At 34.0% G+C, this 14,896-nt stretch overlaps 1 protein-coding gene across 2 annotated transcripts; it reads right to left on the bottom strand.

The window, feature by feature from the left end:
* Positions 1-7,925: 7,925 nt before the first annotated feature.
* On the bottom strand, positions 7,926-14,896 carry LOC123896972 (uncharacterized methyltransferase At1g78140, chloroplastic). Of its 2 annotated transcripts, XM_045947438.1 has the most exons (8): positions 14,642-14,895; positions 14,388-14,491; positions 13,394-13,534; positions 10,458-10,542; positions 9,481-9,674; positions 9,236-9,347; positions 8,881-8,988; positions 7,926-8,443 (listed from the first exon to the last, which is right to left on the bottom strand). In XM_045947438.1, exons 1-8 carry the CDS (start codon positions 14,798-14,800, stop codon positions 8,303-8,305), a joined length of 1,044 nt encoding a protein of 347 aa, XP_045803394.1. In that variant the 5' UTR covers positions 14,801-14,895; the 3' UTR covers positions 7,926-8,302. The 2 variants fall into 2 exon arrangements, with proteins under 2 accessions (XP_045803394.1, XP_045803395.1); XM_045947439.1 differs by lacking the exon at positions 13,394-13,534 and having other exon boundaries at positions 14,642-14,896.

Below are 14,896 nucleotides of genomic sequence, written 5' to 3' on the forward strand. Positions count from 1 at the left end.
CTCCCGATCGCAGTTGTGATAGATCAAACCGTAATACTCCCACCAAATTCAGCGTCAATTATCACTGTACCAACTAACAATTTTGTTTTGATAACCATGTTATTAGTAAAAAGTATTTATCAAATTATTATTTTGTTATGCTATAAAAAATACAAATAGAAACATGTATTTGACTGATCTAGTTAACATGATAAGTCAAATTTAGATTTTCAATGGTTAATAAACTAGATAATCATTGCAGCTCTCTCTACCTTTAAGTTTTACCCACTAGGCCTAAGGATTTGAATTTGAAGTAGTAACTAAGTCACACGGTTGTTTATCTTAACCGTTCGATTTAAAATCAACTATTGAAATTGATCGTAGCTAATTTTTTTTTTTTTTTTGGTCAGGTAGCCTAGTGGCTTGAAATTCCACATTTAAAGATGGATAAGTGGAGTGTCCAGGGTTCGAACCCTGGCTCCTGCATATAAAATGCTGATGTCCCAACCTAATTTTATTAATATATATAATTTAAATTGTCTACTTTTTAATCAACGGCCGTAATTTAAAACTGTGAGAGAGTATGTTTGATCTTGAAGTTAACTCAAATAGTCTAATTCTAGATAAGTTACCTTAGAGAAAAGGAACTTTTTATAAATAGAACTGGTGAACATGCATCTAGTTTAGATAATTTTGTCCAATAAAAATGATACCATTATTCAAAAGTTTGAGGAGTCATATAGCGATAAAAACATTTTAAATATGCAAGTTTTAAAACAAAGTTAAAGGAAAGTAATATATCCAATCGGATATGCCAAGGAATATGGAGCTTAAAATTTACAGCTCACAGTTTTGAATATCATTTTTGTTGGTATATATATGGATCATCAAGTAGATAACTTCTAATCACCACGTAGATTTGCATCTTTGATGTCACTAATTATGATGAAAATTATGACATGTGGACATTTTTGTTTTGTATTATGTGTTAGAATCAATTGGTTAAAATGTGCTCTCAATCCATCTCAAGGGCCCAGGCTTGATTAATATAATTCAAATTAAAAAGGAAAGTTTTGACGGATGATAATTAATATTGAACCTTATGCTGCTATCATTATTAGGACATTAGGACAAAATAGAAGCATAATGGGACTTTTTTTAAAATACATAATAAAAGTACGAATAAAAGGTAATCAAGTTTTTTTTTTTACAATATTAATTAATTCAAATTTATAGAATACATCAAATACAACCATATATTTAACATCATTCAAAATGTAAATGATGAATTTGCGATCATACTCACTTCATCCAAGTTATTAGCATTTAGCACACAACGACAAAATGTCTACTATAAATACTATGACAAAATTAAAGTAATCGAAATATTTATGCATTCAGATGTGCAACATTGATACCCTCATGATTAAATTTATAATTGTTGAAGCGCATCTTTCAATAGGAATCAAATCCAACACCGCAACAAAACGGAAAAGAACGCACACACTTTGGGACTAACCAACCAAACAAAAGAATGCACACAATTGTTGATGCTTCATAGAACTTTAGATCGAGTTAGTCGATTGTGCCTAACCAACCAAACAAAAGAACGCACACGCTTTGGGACTACTAATAATTCTCCGTTTCACGACAAGGATATACTACTCATATTGAATGTAAAGCATCAACAACAATTTTAGAATCACTTTCAAACATCACATTGGTCCATCCTTGTGCAACCGCTTCACGACATAAATAATTTCATTCTCCTTCTTACCTATGTTGCGAGGTCATACGCATGTAACATCTATAACTATAACCGGAGCCAACTGTGTAAATACCATGTTTTTGGTGTAGCCATACCTTTAATTCATGATTAATTAGTAGTAACATTGAAAATTGAAATGGGAAGAGCACACTGACTTTATGGTAAATTTACAAACATTCACGCGAGCATCCCTTCAAATAAATAAACAAATAAACTAGTACGTAGTATCACATTTTCCTTACTTTGGACTAATTTGGAGATAATTAATTGTGATCAACCCTGCCATTTTCAATGTTAGTTACTCTAATTTAGAATATGTATTGGATAGATCATGATCTCAAGTCTTAGTTAAATTGATTAAAATAAATTAAACTAGTGAAAAATTTGTGTATGGTATACGTTTGGTAGGTTGATTAATGTGACATAGACTTTGAAATAGTCATATACTATATAGGATACTTGGCATGAAACTTCAAGATGAAGGAGCTTAGGTGTAAACTATTACATCATTCTCTGTATTAGATAATTGAAGTTGTTTATTTCTTTAATATAGTCGTTTATGCTCATCGTATAGTATAGTATAGTATATATGTATTCTATTTTATTTTATTTTTATAAAATAAAAAAGAGGTATTGGTGTAAGCTAGAAGACAAACCTTTTTGACTAAAAAAAAACATTGAAAAGCAAATATATGATTTCTCCTAATCAAGAAAAAATGAATTTTGTGTGGTAAAACAAAATGAATTGATATAGAATAATAATAACACGTCGGCAAATTAACCATCAAACATGATTAATTGTTATAATTTGTATCTTTCCTACCCCTAGAAAGTACTGAATGACAAATTTGTTATAATAGAAGCTATATGCTGGTAGTAATAGTAACAACTTCCCCTGTAGAAAAAAGCTCAAGATTTGGTGATTGATGTATATGATGACTGTTTTGATTTGTCCCCAAGCCACAACCAACCACTGTGGCCTTTTCCAAATTCAACTTTTACATCTTATTTGCTTTATTTTTCTTTTGTAGCTTTCCATTAGATTAAGATATATTATATTATATGGCAAGAAAATAATTTTTGTTTGGCATCAAGACCCCACCTAGAAGGGATTTGCATTCAATACAATTTTATTTTAGCAAAAGTAAAAATATATTAAATAAAAATAAAAATACAGAGACCGGAGAACATTAAATTTGATTCAGCTACAATGCAAGTGAGATAGCCCAATCAATTCTAACAAAATTAACACTTGTCACATTAAACCTGACTCGGCTACAATTCAAGTGAGATAGTCCTAATCAAGTCTAACAAAATTAACACTCGTCATGCTGCAAACCAGCAAACCCACGTACGGGCGCGAAATCAAGTTACAAAAAAAAAAATGAAGAGTGAGAATCAGCAAAGATCAAAAAGGGTTTGAGACTGGCAAATCGATCAACGGCCAACACGGAGAAGGATCAACATATCAACAACCCTTGAACAAAGCAGCAAACATAAAAGCTCTTTCGAGCATTCAATACAGTATGACATACACCGCCAACATATTTGAACCGTCAAATTAAAATTAATTTAAAATTAGAATCGTCTGATTTTAATTGTTCTGATGTTGGTGAATGAAGTTAAGTTGTGACTTAAAAGAGGAAGAGACTTTGAAGCTTCAGCCACGTATTGAAATACAATTGGCCAATAGTACCCTTTTTGTTTTGCTTGCTTCCTTCCTTCGTTTCTATTCCATATTGGAGGTTGGTGTGGGTGGGGGATATAATATATTCTTCTTCTACCTATTGATGATTTGGTGTGAGACTGAGGCAATGCATGGATGATTGATTTGGTTCATTTTCATATAAAGTATTGGGACCATACAATAGAATTAGAGACAGTGTTGAGATCTTATTAGAGATGCAATTGGTCAAGTTTACACACATTTTGTGTCGTCTACTGTTCGTCGGTGCCGGCTTCTAAATACTAGTCAAAAGCCAGTACCACCCGGCACAACATATTTGTTTTTTTTATTTTTCCTTTACTACATGATCAACTAAAGTATTTCTACATTATTCATCTATCCAATAGATATGTAAACTGAATATTTATTTATAATCGTGTCTGGAGGAGAATTATTAATGTTTTGGTATGTCAAAATAATTTTATGTTGTTTGAAAATCCATGTTAAGGGTAGTTATAAGCAACATTTGTACCCTTCAACCCAATAAAACGTCGTTTGTAAATGAAAAAATTGTGAGGACTCATAACACTAAAACGGACGCTAAACATAAAGTGTTGTAATCTTGAGGTTTGAACAATATTGGTGTTAGATATAAGCGCATAAGCTACATGTCTTTTAGCCCCATAACCTCGATTGAAGGACTACTATATTAGGATAAGAAACACATTGAGAAAAACACATATACCAAGGATGCTTATTATTTTTATTAAAAATTCTAAAATATTATGTGTTATTCCAAAACTAACCTTGGTAATGTGTTTGTATAATTAATGCATAACATTGAAATAAGTTGCATTTTATACAATTTAATAAGGGTATACAAGGAATTATCTATTTAATAAAGAATAAATTTAAAGAGTGTTTCTTATAAAAAGGACCAAATTTTTTTTCCAAAGTGTTTCTTATATATAGGACCGGAGAGAGTAGTAATATATTATTTAGAAATTAAAGTTAAAAGTAGTTTATATTCAAAGGACAAAATTGTGATAACTCACATTAGAATCAAAATGAACAATACTTCAACATATAGTATCGTAGAATTGAAGTCGTAACATGCACAAAAAAAAAAAAAATTGAAGTCGGAACAAGTAATAAAAATAAAAATTCTTAAATTTTTTGAAGAAGCTAAGTTAGCTCATCCAAATTGGTGATAAACTTTAGTTTTTAATAATTTATGAGAAATACTCCCTTCGTCTCTAATATTTGGTGGTTTTATCTTTTTAATTATTTTTGTTTCAAAATTTTAGTTCTTTTAAAAAATTAAGGTATAATTAATAATATTTTATTATATTACCCATACCAAAATTAAAAGCATTTAATGATTTTTTTTAATGATACTTACTTCGCGGAAAATTCAGAATTATTTAAGCCTTCTTTCTTTGAGAACCAAATGGTTAATTAAAAAAAAAAAAACTAAAAGCCATATTTATTAAATAAATTTTACTCTTTATGTTTTTTTTTACTTGAATAAAATAATTTTACTCTTTCTTTTTTGACGCAATTTTTACTCTTTCTTAATAAATTAAAGATATAAAAGACTTCATTTATCAATATTTATTATTTCTTAATTATTTATATGTCCAACACTAAAAGGGCCAAAGATTGGAAATAAAAAAAAAAGACAATTTAAATCAACTATTGATTGAAATTTCGTACCTTCACCCAAATTTTGAATTGCCAAGGATCCCTCCTCTAGATCCAAGACATAAAAAATAAAGGATACCAAGACCTGAAAATTAAACGACATAGAGACAGTTTGTAGACATAGGACGGGCATGCACCAAAAAAAACCGAGGAATTTGATTAAATTTTAGGCCAGTATGAAGTTCAAACCTAACACATATTGTACAATATATGTCTAGGTAACAAAACAAAGAATATATCATTGTCGTCGGTGCCCATCATAATAATTTGTGGTGGGTCTAATTGTAACAAAAAAATATATAGGAGGAGTAGGGAGGGTGGGGAAGAAGAAAAGGACATGAGAGACTATAATATTATTATTAAGATGAAGCTTTTGTATTCATTTGTTTGGTTTCATACAATCCATTGAACCAACTAACTTAATACATTTTGCTAAGGTCCATTAATTAATTAAATCACTTAATTCTCCTTCCTATCTCTTTCTAATTTCTATAAATTAATTATAACCACAAATTTAAAATGTTGAAGTTCATCCGTGTGCAATGATAGGCACGAATACCATATTCTCATGTCTCAACCATATATACTAATTTAACACATGTTCTATTATTGTTCTCCGTAGCGTTATAATATTGTCACCAAAAAAAGAAGAATGAATGAATGGCTCATTGTTGACTAATAACTACTACGACAAAGTACTCATCACCAGACACATCAATACATCATCTAAAGTTTTAAGAAAATAAAACTAACCATTGAATTTGAAACTTATATATATTCATGAAGTAATTAAGATATATGTTAACTTCTCAAACATTTTCTTATTCAGGGTGTGACTAGCTCATTTAGTAAAGGAAAACAACCCAATGAAAAAACAAATGTGAATTATAAGTTTTCTATTAATAATTGTACAAGTCAATTCACAATTTATATATATAACGTAACCATACCGATACGTTAAAAAAATACTTGGTTACTTAGAACATACTTTATTTTTTAAACCCTCGATCTGGTTTTTAAAACTGTCACAAAACATACTTGTGACACTAAAATCGTTGACCGTTATAAAACCGTCGCACTGTCACTTATAACTGCAACTAGAAGCGGACATCTGAAGTGTGTTTCGAGTAGTCTCATAGCGGTGACCAAACAAATTTTGAATACACTTTAATATTATATTTATATTTTAACTTGAGTCTAATTTTTCCTTACAACATAGATTTTCAATTGAATTGTCTAATTTGCTTCTTACAACATTAGTTGGGAGATTAAAAACAAAAATAAATTCAAATCAACACATAAAAATGTGTTTTTTTTGTTACAGGAGAGAAAAGTTAACATAAACAAAAACAAAAAATAAAACTAATCTCTAATGAAAACAACTCTCCAAGCATCAGCAAGGAGGAGGCTAGACAACTCAGTAGGAGGGGCTTCAAGCTTCATAAGAGGCTAAACAACCGTTTTTGACGAGAGTAACAGTTTGTAAGGAGTCGGAGAAGCAAGAGACACTCCAGAATCCCTTTTCCCAACATAACTCTAGCCCGTGTAGCATTGCCATGATCTCCGCATACAAAATACTCGGTTGAGACGCAACACCATAAAAACCTCCAAGGAAAGTTCCATCATTATTGCGGATAAGCCCGCCAAAACCTGCAGATTGAGAGGAGCCCAACAAACTCCCATCAACATTTAGACAAATAGAACCCTCGAGTGGTCGGGACCAGGTAATGAGGTTTTGGTGCGACACATGATCAGATACCTGCAGGCAGTTATCAAAGGCCATAGAGCAGAAGTACACCATAGAATGAATTTTAGCCATACTCGAGTGCACCGTAGCTCTGTTGTTGTTAAAGATGAAATCATTTCGTGCACACCAAATAACCCACATAATAATGAAAATAATATTTCCATAGGACGCACCAAACTTTCTACACCAAGAAAACAAATCCATTCCCTGAGCGAAGCTAGGGATATTTTCTAGTCCAACAACTTTCTAGACATTAAATAGGTTCTGTTTTGACTGATTTTTAGTCAAAAATGTGTTCGAATTGATGAAATCTCTATAAATTCTTTTTTATTGTTTTTCATAAATGAAACCAAACCAAACAAATCGTTTTCTTCCGGTTCAGTTGATCGGTTTATAACGTTTTTTTCCGAACCATATATTCATCATTTGTATTATCTACTATCATTTTTTCATTGTGTTATTTGGAAGAAGTAAAGCATTCCAAGATTGGCACATCTCGTTGGGTGTGGAGAAGCATTGGGAATCTCCATTTTTTCCTTCGGAGCCGTTTCTTTTCCCGTCCCCCCGCCCCGGCATAGCGCTTCGCTTCCGGTTCTTCGGAAGAATTATCAAATACAAATTTCCAAAAATACCATGGCACAAGCAACTAGAGAATCTTATCACAAAATAATTTATATTAATTACCTTCTAATCCAATGCTAAATACATTATGGGTCTTCTTTTCTACAGAATACTGTGTGTAAATAAACTAAGCCTTATGCTCAAACTGTTCTATTTTCTTAACAACTAATTAACACATGGATAGTTTGAATCAGAAGAATCGTGTGTTATAGATGAGGAATGGTAATGTTGATCGTAACAAACAATGAAGGTAACACTTTGCCCTTACAGCAGTTGCCGTTCTCCAAGTTTCAGTGAATGGTTTTAGCACCTCTGCAGCCTGCTGATAGGCTCAAAAGAGGTCGAGATTAATGTGTTCAGTACTTCAATCAGTACTTCAGTTGCAGAAAATTTTCAGAATTCGATAGAATCTTTATCATTAATACACACAACAAGCAGAGTGAGAATAGACTGTAATAGGCCTTAGTTTTATTTTCACTGTTTTTTTTGTTTATATGCTAAATTTAATCAGTTGAGTGATAAAGCATATTCTTATTACTCCAATTACTTACTAGTTACAGAACTGTCATAGTTCATGATGCATCAAATGCTAAAAAACCAATAAAGTAGAAGGCTCAAACGGAGATGTTATGATATTTACAAATAACTTTTGCGTCATATTTCTCACACATCATCATGAATAGACACTCTTTTCGCCATCTGTCGAAACTCACCACTTTTTCTGTGCAAAGTGCTGATCTTCCCAATGAGAAGAGTAGTTTAAGGCTTTAGCAAAATATGTTATGAAGGAAGCACAGAGTGCCAGGAAACTCAAACCTTACTTAGGCTTTGTGGCAGAAATCATCACAAAAAGCCCATTTCTAATGCATTTAAATCTAACCAGCCCGCACGCCTTGCAGAGAGCTTCAAGTTCACGTTCAGAGAGAACGGTATAGATCCCAGATAATTGCCTTATACTCTAAAATGAGAAGCAAATTGGCCACTATTCAAAACTTGATAGAAATGAAAAGACTAATAAAAAATTTATAAACATCCATTTTCATGTTTGACCATAACTTTGGACCTGAGTTGGTGTCCTTTGGTGCATGAAAGACATGTGATATCATTTTAGCCTCACAATCATGGTAAGAAATATCAAAATCATTTTTCTGTAAAAACACTACGAATGTGATGAGAAGCTAAATTGATATCAATTTCTTTGAAGAACTAAAATTAAAGTAACTCAACATTTTCAGAGACTAAATTGATGTCAAAATATTCTTTCAGGGGTTGGTAAATTGGCCCATTTGTCTAATAACTTGAGTGATTTTATCTACTAGACAAAGTAGCTCTAGATACTCTCACTCAGATTATCAATTCCAACAAGCATGCCAAATACAAACACAAGTTTTATACCTGACGAAATGTATTTAAAAATGGGACAGCTCTAAAAGGCCCATCCAGTATGTAAGTGGTTGCAACAAAGACACCTCCAGGTCGTAAAACGCGACTTATCTCAGCTACCTGCAAAATCAGGTCATGGAAATTATAGAGGAAAGGAAGTGAGACAGGCTAAACCGAAGGATGTTGTTACGCATGACCATCTGACAAAACTATGCAAATGCACTGTGACATGAAAATTCCATAAGTAGTTTATATTCAAAATCATCATCGTTAAAAGCATGAAACATGTTCTTCATGGTTGCCAACACAATAAAATACAAGTATTTTCATATAAAATCCAAATATTAATAAATGGTTAATCACTTACAGCTGCTGATGGTGAAGGCCAACAGTGAATAGCTGCTCCTGCATGCACAGCATCAACAGAACTGGAAACAAAAGGAAGTCTAGCTATGTCTGCTCTAACCAAGATGAAGTTCCTAGAAACAGAAATGTTTATGAAATATAAATGTAAAATGAATGAATAAAAGTTTTTTTTGAACAGTTCCACTAAAACATCAAGTACAAAAGTTTGATATGATAAAATTCAAATTGATTTAGAAATTTGTGTACTCTTTTGGAAAGTTATCTTCCTGCTGAACGAACTCATAACATTGCCTCAACATGTTCTCTGAGTAGTCTAGAGCCACAACCAAAGAAAAAAGTCCACTTTTTGCAAATAATCTTGAAAATAATCCACTTCCACAACTAGCATCGATGATATTTCCACCCAATACTGGTTTTAGGAAACCCTTCATTAGTTCAAACTGCAATAAATTCAACAGAAGGGGTTTAGTAGTTATTACAACTTACAACACATGAAAAGGAAATGAAAGAAAGTACCCAATAACCCATGTCTCAACAAGATAATTTTAATATTTCTTTAGAAGTACATAGACCAAATACATCAATTATTCAATGAACCTAAAAAGTGAATTGTTTCTTATAAAAAGGACCGGAGGGAGTATTTCTTTAGAAGTATATATGACAGACAAAATGTAGAAGACAAATCAAATAAAAAAATTTAACAAATTTCAAAATGTAATGCAACTCCATTTCCATGTTCATATTCTTCTAATCGATCACCAACCGATAATCAAGACAAACTGATTGGTATAATTCTCAAGAGTAAAGACACCCATGAGCTACGTTGGGGCTTATATGAGCTAACTTGGAGCTGGATGTACCGACAAAAAATAGCTTACCGAGTTCACATAAACTACTTTCAGCTTAGGTCGATAAGCGCAATGATATAGCTTACAACAATTACTAACAAGTTAAGCCACAATCTGGTCGTCTGATAAGCTGCTTAGGTTAAGTAGCTCTTGAATTATTGAATCAGTTTATGATACTCCTCTAAACTCTTAACATACCTATATAACAAAAATCAAGAATCACAATTCTTCCAACGGGGTAATATCCCTACTGAAGAAAGCGGAAAGAAAAGGATAAAACAACCAATTTATACATAAGAAACCATTTTGAGAAAAGAAAAATAATTGTGTCCAACAAGAGGAAATCTTCTTTAGAAACTGAGACATTTAATTTACCTCTTTCTCAGGACCTGGAAAACCACCCCATACAGAAAAGGTTTGACGCCAGCCCCTCTCATAGAGAAATGATACCAACGGCAGCCTAATTCAACAAATAATCATTATGTATAGAAGTGGCAAGTTTACAACATTTAGACAACACATTATATTGTTGATCAGCAGTATATCATTTTCTTTTATTTATTTTTTTGGGTAAACCAAAGGTATCCTCTGCACGCAACTGCAGAGACTAACCCCCTCGAGGTAACTGAGATCCATTTAAGGGGTTGACTTCTCCCAACAAATGTTTCTCCATACGCTCCGGCCAGGGATCGAACCCGGGACTAAATGGTTAAGGGACCCAAATATGTACCACTTGTGCCACACTATGTTGGTAGCATCATATCATTTTCTAACAAACTATTTATATGAATTGAACAATATATCTAGTATCTAAGCTTAAAGCAATTTTTTTTGGCAACAGCAACGTTTCATTGTTTATATCTATGTAACTGGTACCTAAAATTTTTTATTTTTTTTGAATCGGCAAAATTAATTAGCCATCCTCCGATATAACACATATTAGAGGAGCAGTAAACGAAAATTCTTACACCAGAAAACCAAGAAAAGGCTACACCTAAAGCAAAGAAAAGGTCCCTGCTTACAAAAACAAACAACAAGCAGCACCTTAGCAACAAATGCCTACAACACAACACAAAAGCAAGCCGAAAAAATACATCAGGACATGCCAAAAACAACAGCGCAGCAGCCCGATCTTGGAGCCTCCAACAACTCATTGAAGGAAACACTCTCCAGGGTCCCATGTCCATTCATAAAACATACATGGCGATATTTTTGTTCGAGCTAAGCACCATTTCCAACTCAAAACTTTAATATCATCTACGATAGCCTTAGGGGTGAACGAGCCATTAGCGAAGATGGCGTTATTCCCCGCCCTCCAAATCCTTGTGACTCCCCTCATTATCTCAAAGAGCAAAGATAAAGAAGGAGGGATCACAATAACCACACCAAGCCACCGAAAAATATCATACCACACCACCATGGCACTCGGACAATGCAAGAAGAGATGAATGGAGGATTCCACGCTCCCCACACACTCCCAAGGCATATCCACTCCTAACAACCCACGAACCTTAAGATTCTTCCTGGTGGGAATTCGATCATAAAGTAGTTGCCAAGAGAAAGCAATAACTTTAGAAGGAGCCGGGCTATCCCATAATTGATCAAACACCACGGCCATCGCGTCGTCCAACTCTTCACCCGACCAAAGTTCACCCACCAAAAGATTATAGGAGGATTTAACCGAAAACACCCCCTCCGGATCCGGCTTCCAACTCCAACAATATTCTTCCAAAGAGAACACCACTGGTTCCAACATATCTCTCAACCGCACAACAAGGTCTTCCTCCCATTGGAAAAGCTCCCTACGCCAAGAGAAGGTCCATCTCACCGCCTCTCCTCGTTGTTCGTAATAATCCCCCACCATGCTATCCTTATGGTTTGAAAGGGAAAATAAACGAGGGAATACAAACAAAAGAGGAACCTCGCCTATCCAAATGGATGACCAAAAGGAGGTCGAATTGCCATTTCCAACCTTTCTAACCACCGATTCAACCATCCAATTTTTGGAATCCACCACCTTATCAAGAGAGCAAATATCGTTCCACCACTTTTACGCCGATGTAGGGGTTCTAGCCACAAGAACCTCTTTCCAAAGTGATCTACCCGGGAGGAGGAGACGCCACCGCCACTTAGCCAAGAGACTTAGATTAACAATTCTAACATCTCGCACCCCTAAGCCACCCTTCTCCTTTTCCTTACACACCACCGACCACTTCACCCAATTCACCTTATTCCCACCCTTAACTCCACCCCAAAGAAACTCTCTTTGAATACGCACCACTTGTTTCCACACTTTAACCGGCATCTTCAAAAAAGAGATAATAAAATAGGAATAGCATTTAAGACGTCCAAAGATTTTCTACCGAAGCTTCTCCTATGCACAAAGTGTCATCCGCATATTGGAGATGAGAAATGACCACCGGATTCCGTCCTATAGAGAACCCTTTGAAAAGATTCAACTCCCCCGCTCTTCGCATTAGCCCACTCAAGCCTTCAACTACAAGCAAAAAGAGAAAAAGTGCCAAAGGATCCCCTTGTTTAAGACCCCGTTGGATATTTATTTCGGACGTCGGAGAACCATTAACAAGCACCGATAAATTTCCGGCAAAAACACACACACGGATCCACTCGATCCATTTCTCATCAAAGCCACACCTCCCAAGCATATAATCAAGAAAGCCCCATTCCACCGAGTCATAAGCTTTCTCAAAGTCAACTTTAAAAATTAGGCATTCTCTTTTAGAGAGAGGACAGAGAACAAAACGTAGAGAGAGAAACCATCTTTTTTTTGTTTCATGGTGGTAACTGGTACCTAAAATTGCTAAAACTAAATACCAAATGTACGATAATGATAAAAAGACGAAAAATGCAGAGCCTAAAATTGTATCCTAAACTCCGTATAAAACAATGCAGTGCAACAACTCTTACACTCAGCACCACTCATATTTTGAACAGCCATTGCGAAATAATGTATCTGAAGCCAAAGATGTTCATTTTGGAAAAACCATTGCAATCCACAAATGAAAAACAAAAACCACTGGATATATGATGATACCTCCATTTAGATTTATTATATTGGTCTAATAATTCGATCGTATGCACATATAACTGGGACAAAGACTCAACGTTTAGTAGTTAGTTCATATGAACAAAGATTTTCAATACTTGGTTTAGCTATTGGTACTTCAAACCTTTTCAGTTTCTATCAGTATCACCAACATAAAGTTTTAAAAAAATAACTAAATACAGTTAAAGATTAAAAAGGGAAAAAAACACATTTTATATCAAGGAAAGACAGGGAGCATGCATGCCTGAAAAGCTCAGTGGAAGCTGGCATGGATTCACCATAGTTCTTAGCACCACTTATTGTCGTGAGATCAAGATGTGTTTGGTTACCGATATATGTTTTCTGACAGGTGCTACATTGTAAACTAGATTCAGGAATAGTATCTCTGCATCAAATTATCCAATGAAGAGACATAACCCAGTTAACAAGCTTAAGCACATGTGAATACATATAAACATCAAAACAAAAACAGACAAATCCAACCATATAAGTACATGTTTCGACACATTTCTGGGAGAGTCAAAAGTGATTCTGAAAACTTGTTTGTGGTTACTCAGAGTGTGTTTGGTTAAAGGTGAGTTGAAGGTTTAGTAGTTTCTGTTTAGATACATTTACATAAGAGTGAGTTGGACAATAAAACTGAGTGTATGAACCACAACTTCAAGTTAGAATCTGTTAAGAAGTCCCACATTGGATGTGAGTTGGCCTGGACAAGGGTTTGTAAGTAAGAGGCAATCCTCACCTTACAAGCCGATTTTTTAGGGTTGAGTTAGGCCCAATAACCAATTCTAAGAGAATCAACTGTTGAGGCAAAACCAATTGTATTCGAGAATATCCAAATATGTCAAAATCAATTTGTGCCCCAAAATTGATTTTTATCTCGTCCAAAAGTGGAACTAGACATACAAGAATTAATTTTGCATCTAAAACTAATTTTAACCCAACATACTAAACTCACATGAATGTATCATCAAAACATAAATGATTCATTTTTAAAACCCTATAGTTCCTAGGGAAAGGGCCTAGTAATGCAGGGTTCGGCTCTGAGGTAAGCTAAAAAATTGTTCCTCTATGAAATCGAACTCATGTTTTCCCGAAGGATTTGTCCTAGGTGAAATTCGTTTAACCACTTGAGTCTAATAAATCATTTTTAAGTTTGGTAAAAATAAAAAACATTTTTAACTAAAATAAAGATAATAATAGATTAAGATAATCAATCATGAACATCAACAACTTACATGGACAAAGCAGGATGAGTGATCCATGTCAATGAGTTATAACATACGGGACAAGCCAAAGGATTGCTGCTCCGAGTAATTTCCTTCTCAGCTACGAAGGAATCCTTAACACAAAATCACATTACTTAATTAATTAACTAACAATTTAACATGTTTTTTTTTATTTTTTTTATGAACTGCATAAATGAATGGAAGGAAATTGATACAATAATAATTATTAATAAGAGATTGTGAATTGGATGAAGTAATATTACTGCTGTTTGGTTGGTGTCAAGGAATGTCGTTGAAGAAGAAGCTCGAAGACGAAGTGGAAACTTAGCGGTGGGTGAGAAGAAGCGCGTGGGGAGCCTGAATGAAGAGAGTGGTGGAGTGAGCGTGTAGATGCTGGTAGTAACTGCTATGCCTACTACCATAGTTCGAATATCTGTCTGTCTGGCAGTGGCACCGCCTTCAAAGTTCAACCTTCCTTACAAGTTACAACGGGGTTGGATGGACCGTTGACGTTTGCT

Source organism: Trifolium pratense, linkage group LG7, assembly GCF_020283565.1.
Source record: "Trifolium pratense cultivar HEN17-A07 linkage group LG7, ARS_RC_1.1, whole genome shotgun sequence".
Classification (NCBI taxonomy): domain Eukaryota; kingdom Viridiplantae; phylum Streptophyta; class Magnoliopsida; order Fabales; family Fabaceae; genus Trifolium; species Trifolium pratense.

Bases quoted from the DNA above. Each gene is read 5' to 3' on its own strand.
- LOC123896972 (XM_045947438.1), bottom strand. From the start codon at position 14,800: ATGGTAGTAGGCATAGCAGTTACTACCAGCATCTACACGCTCACTCCA. The intron at 10,543-13,393 runs GCATGCATGCTC...TTGTTGAATTAG, and splicing joins GCTTCCACTGAGCTTTTCAG to GCTGCCGTTGGTATCATTTC. The intron at 9,348-9,480 runs GTACACAAATTT...TTCTGTTTCTAG, and splicing joins GAAGATAACTTTCCAAAAGA to GAACTTCATCTTGGTTAGAG.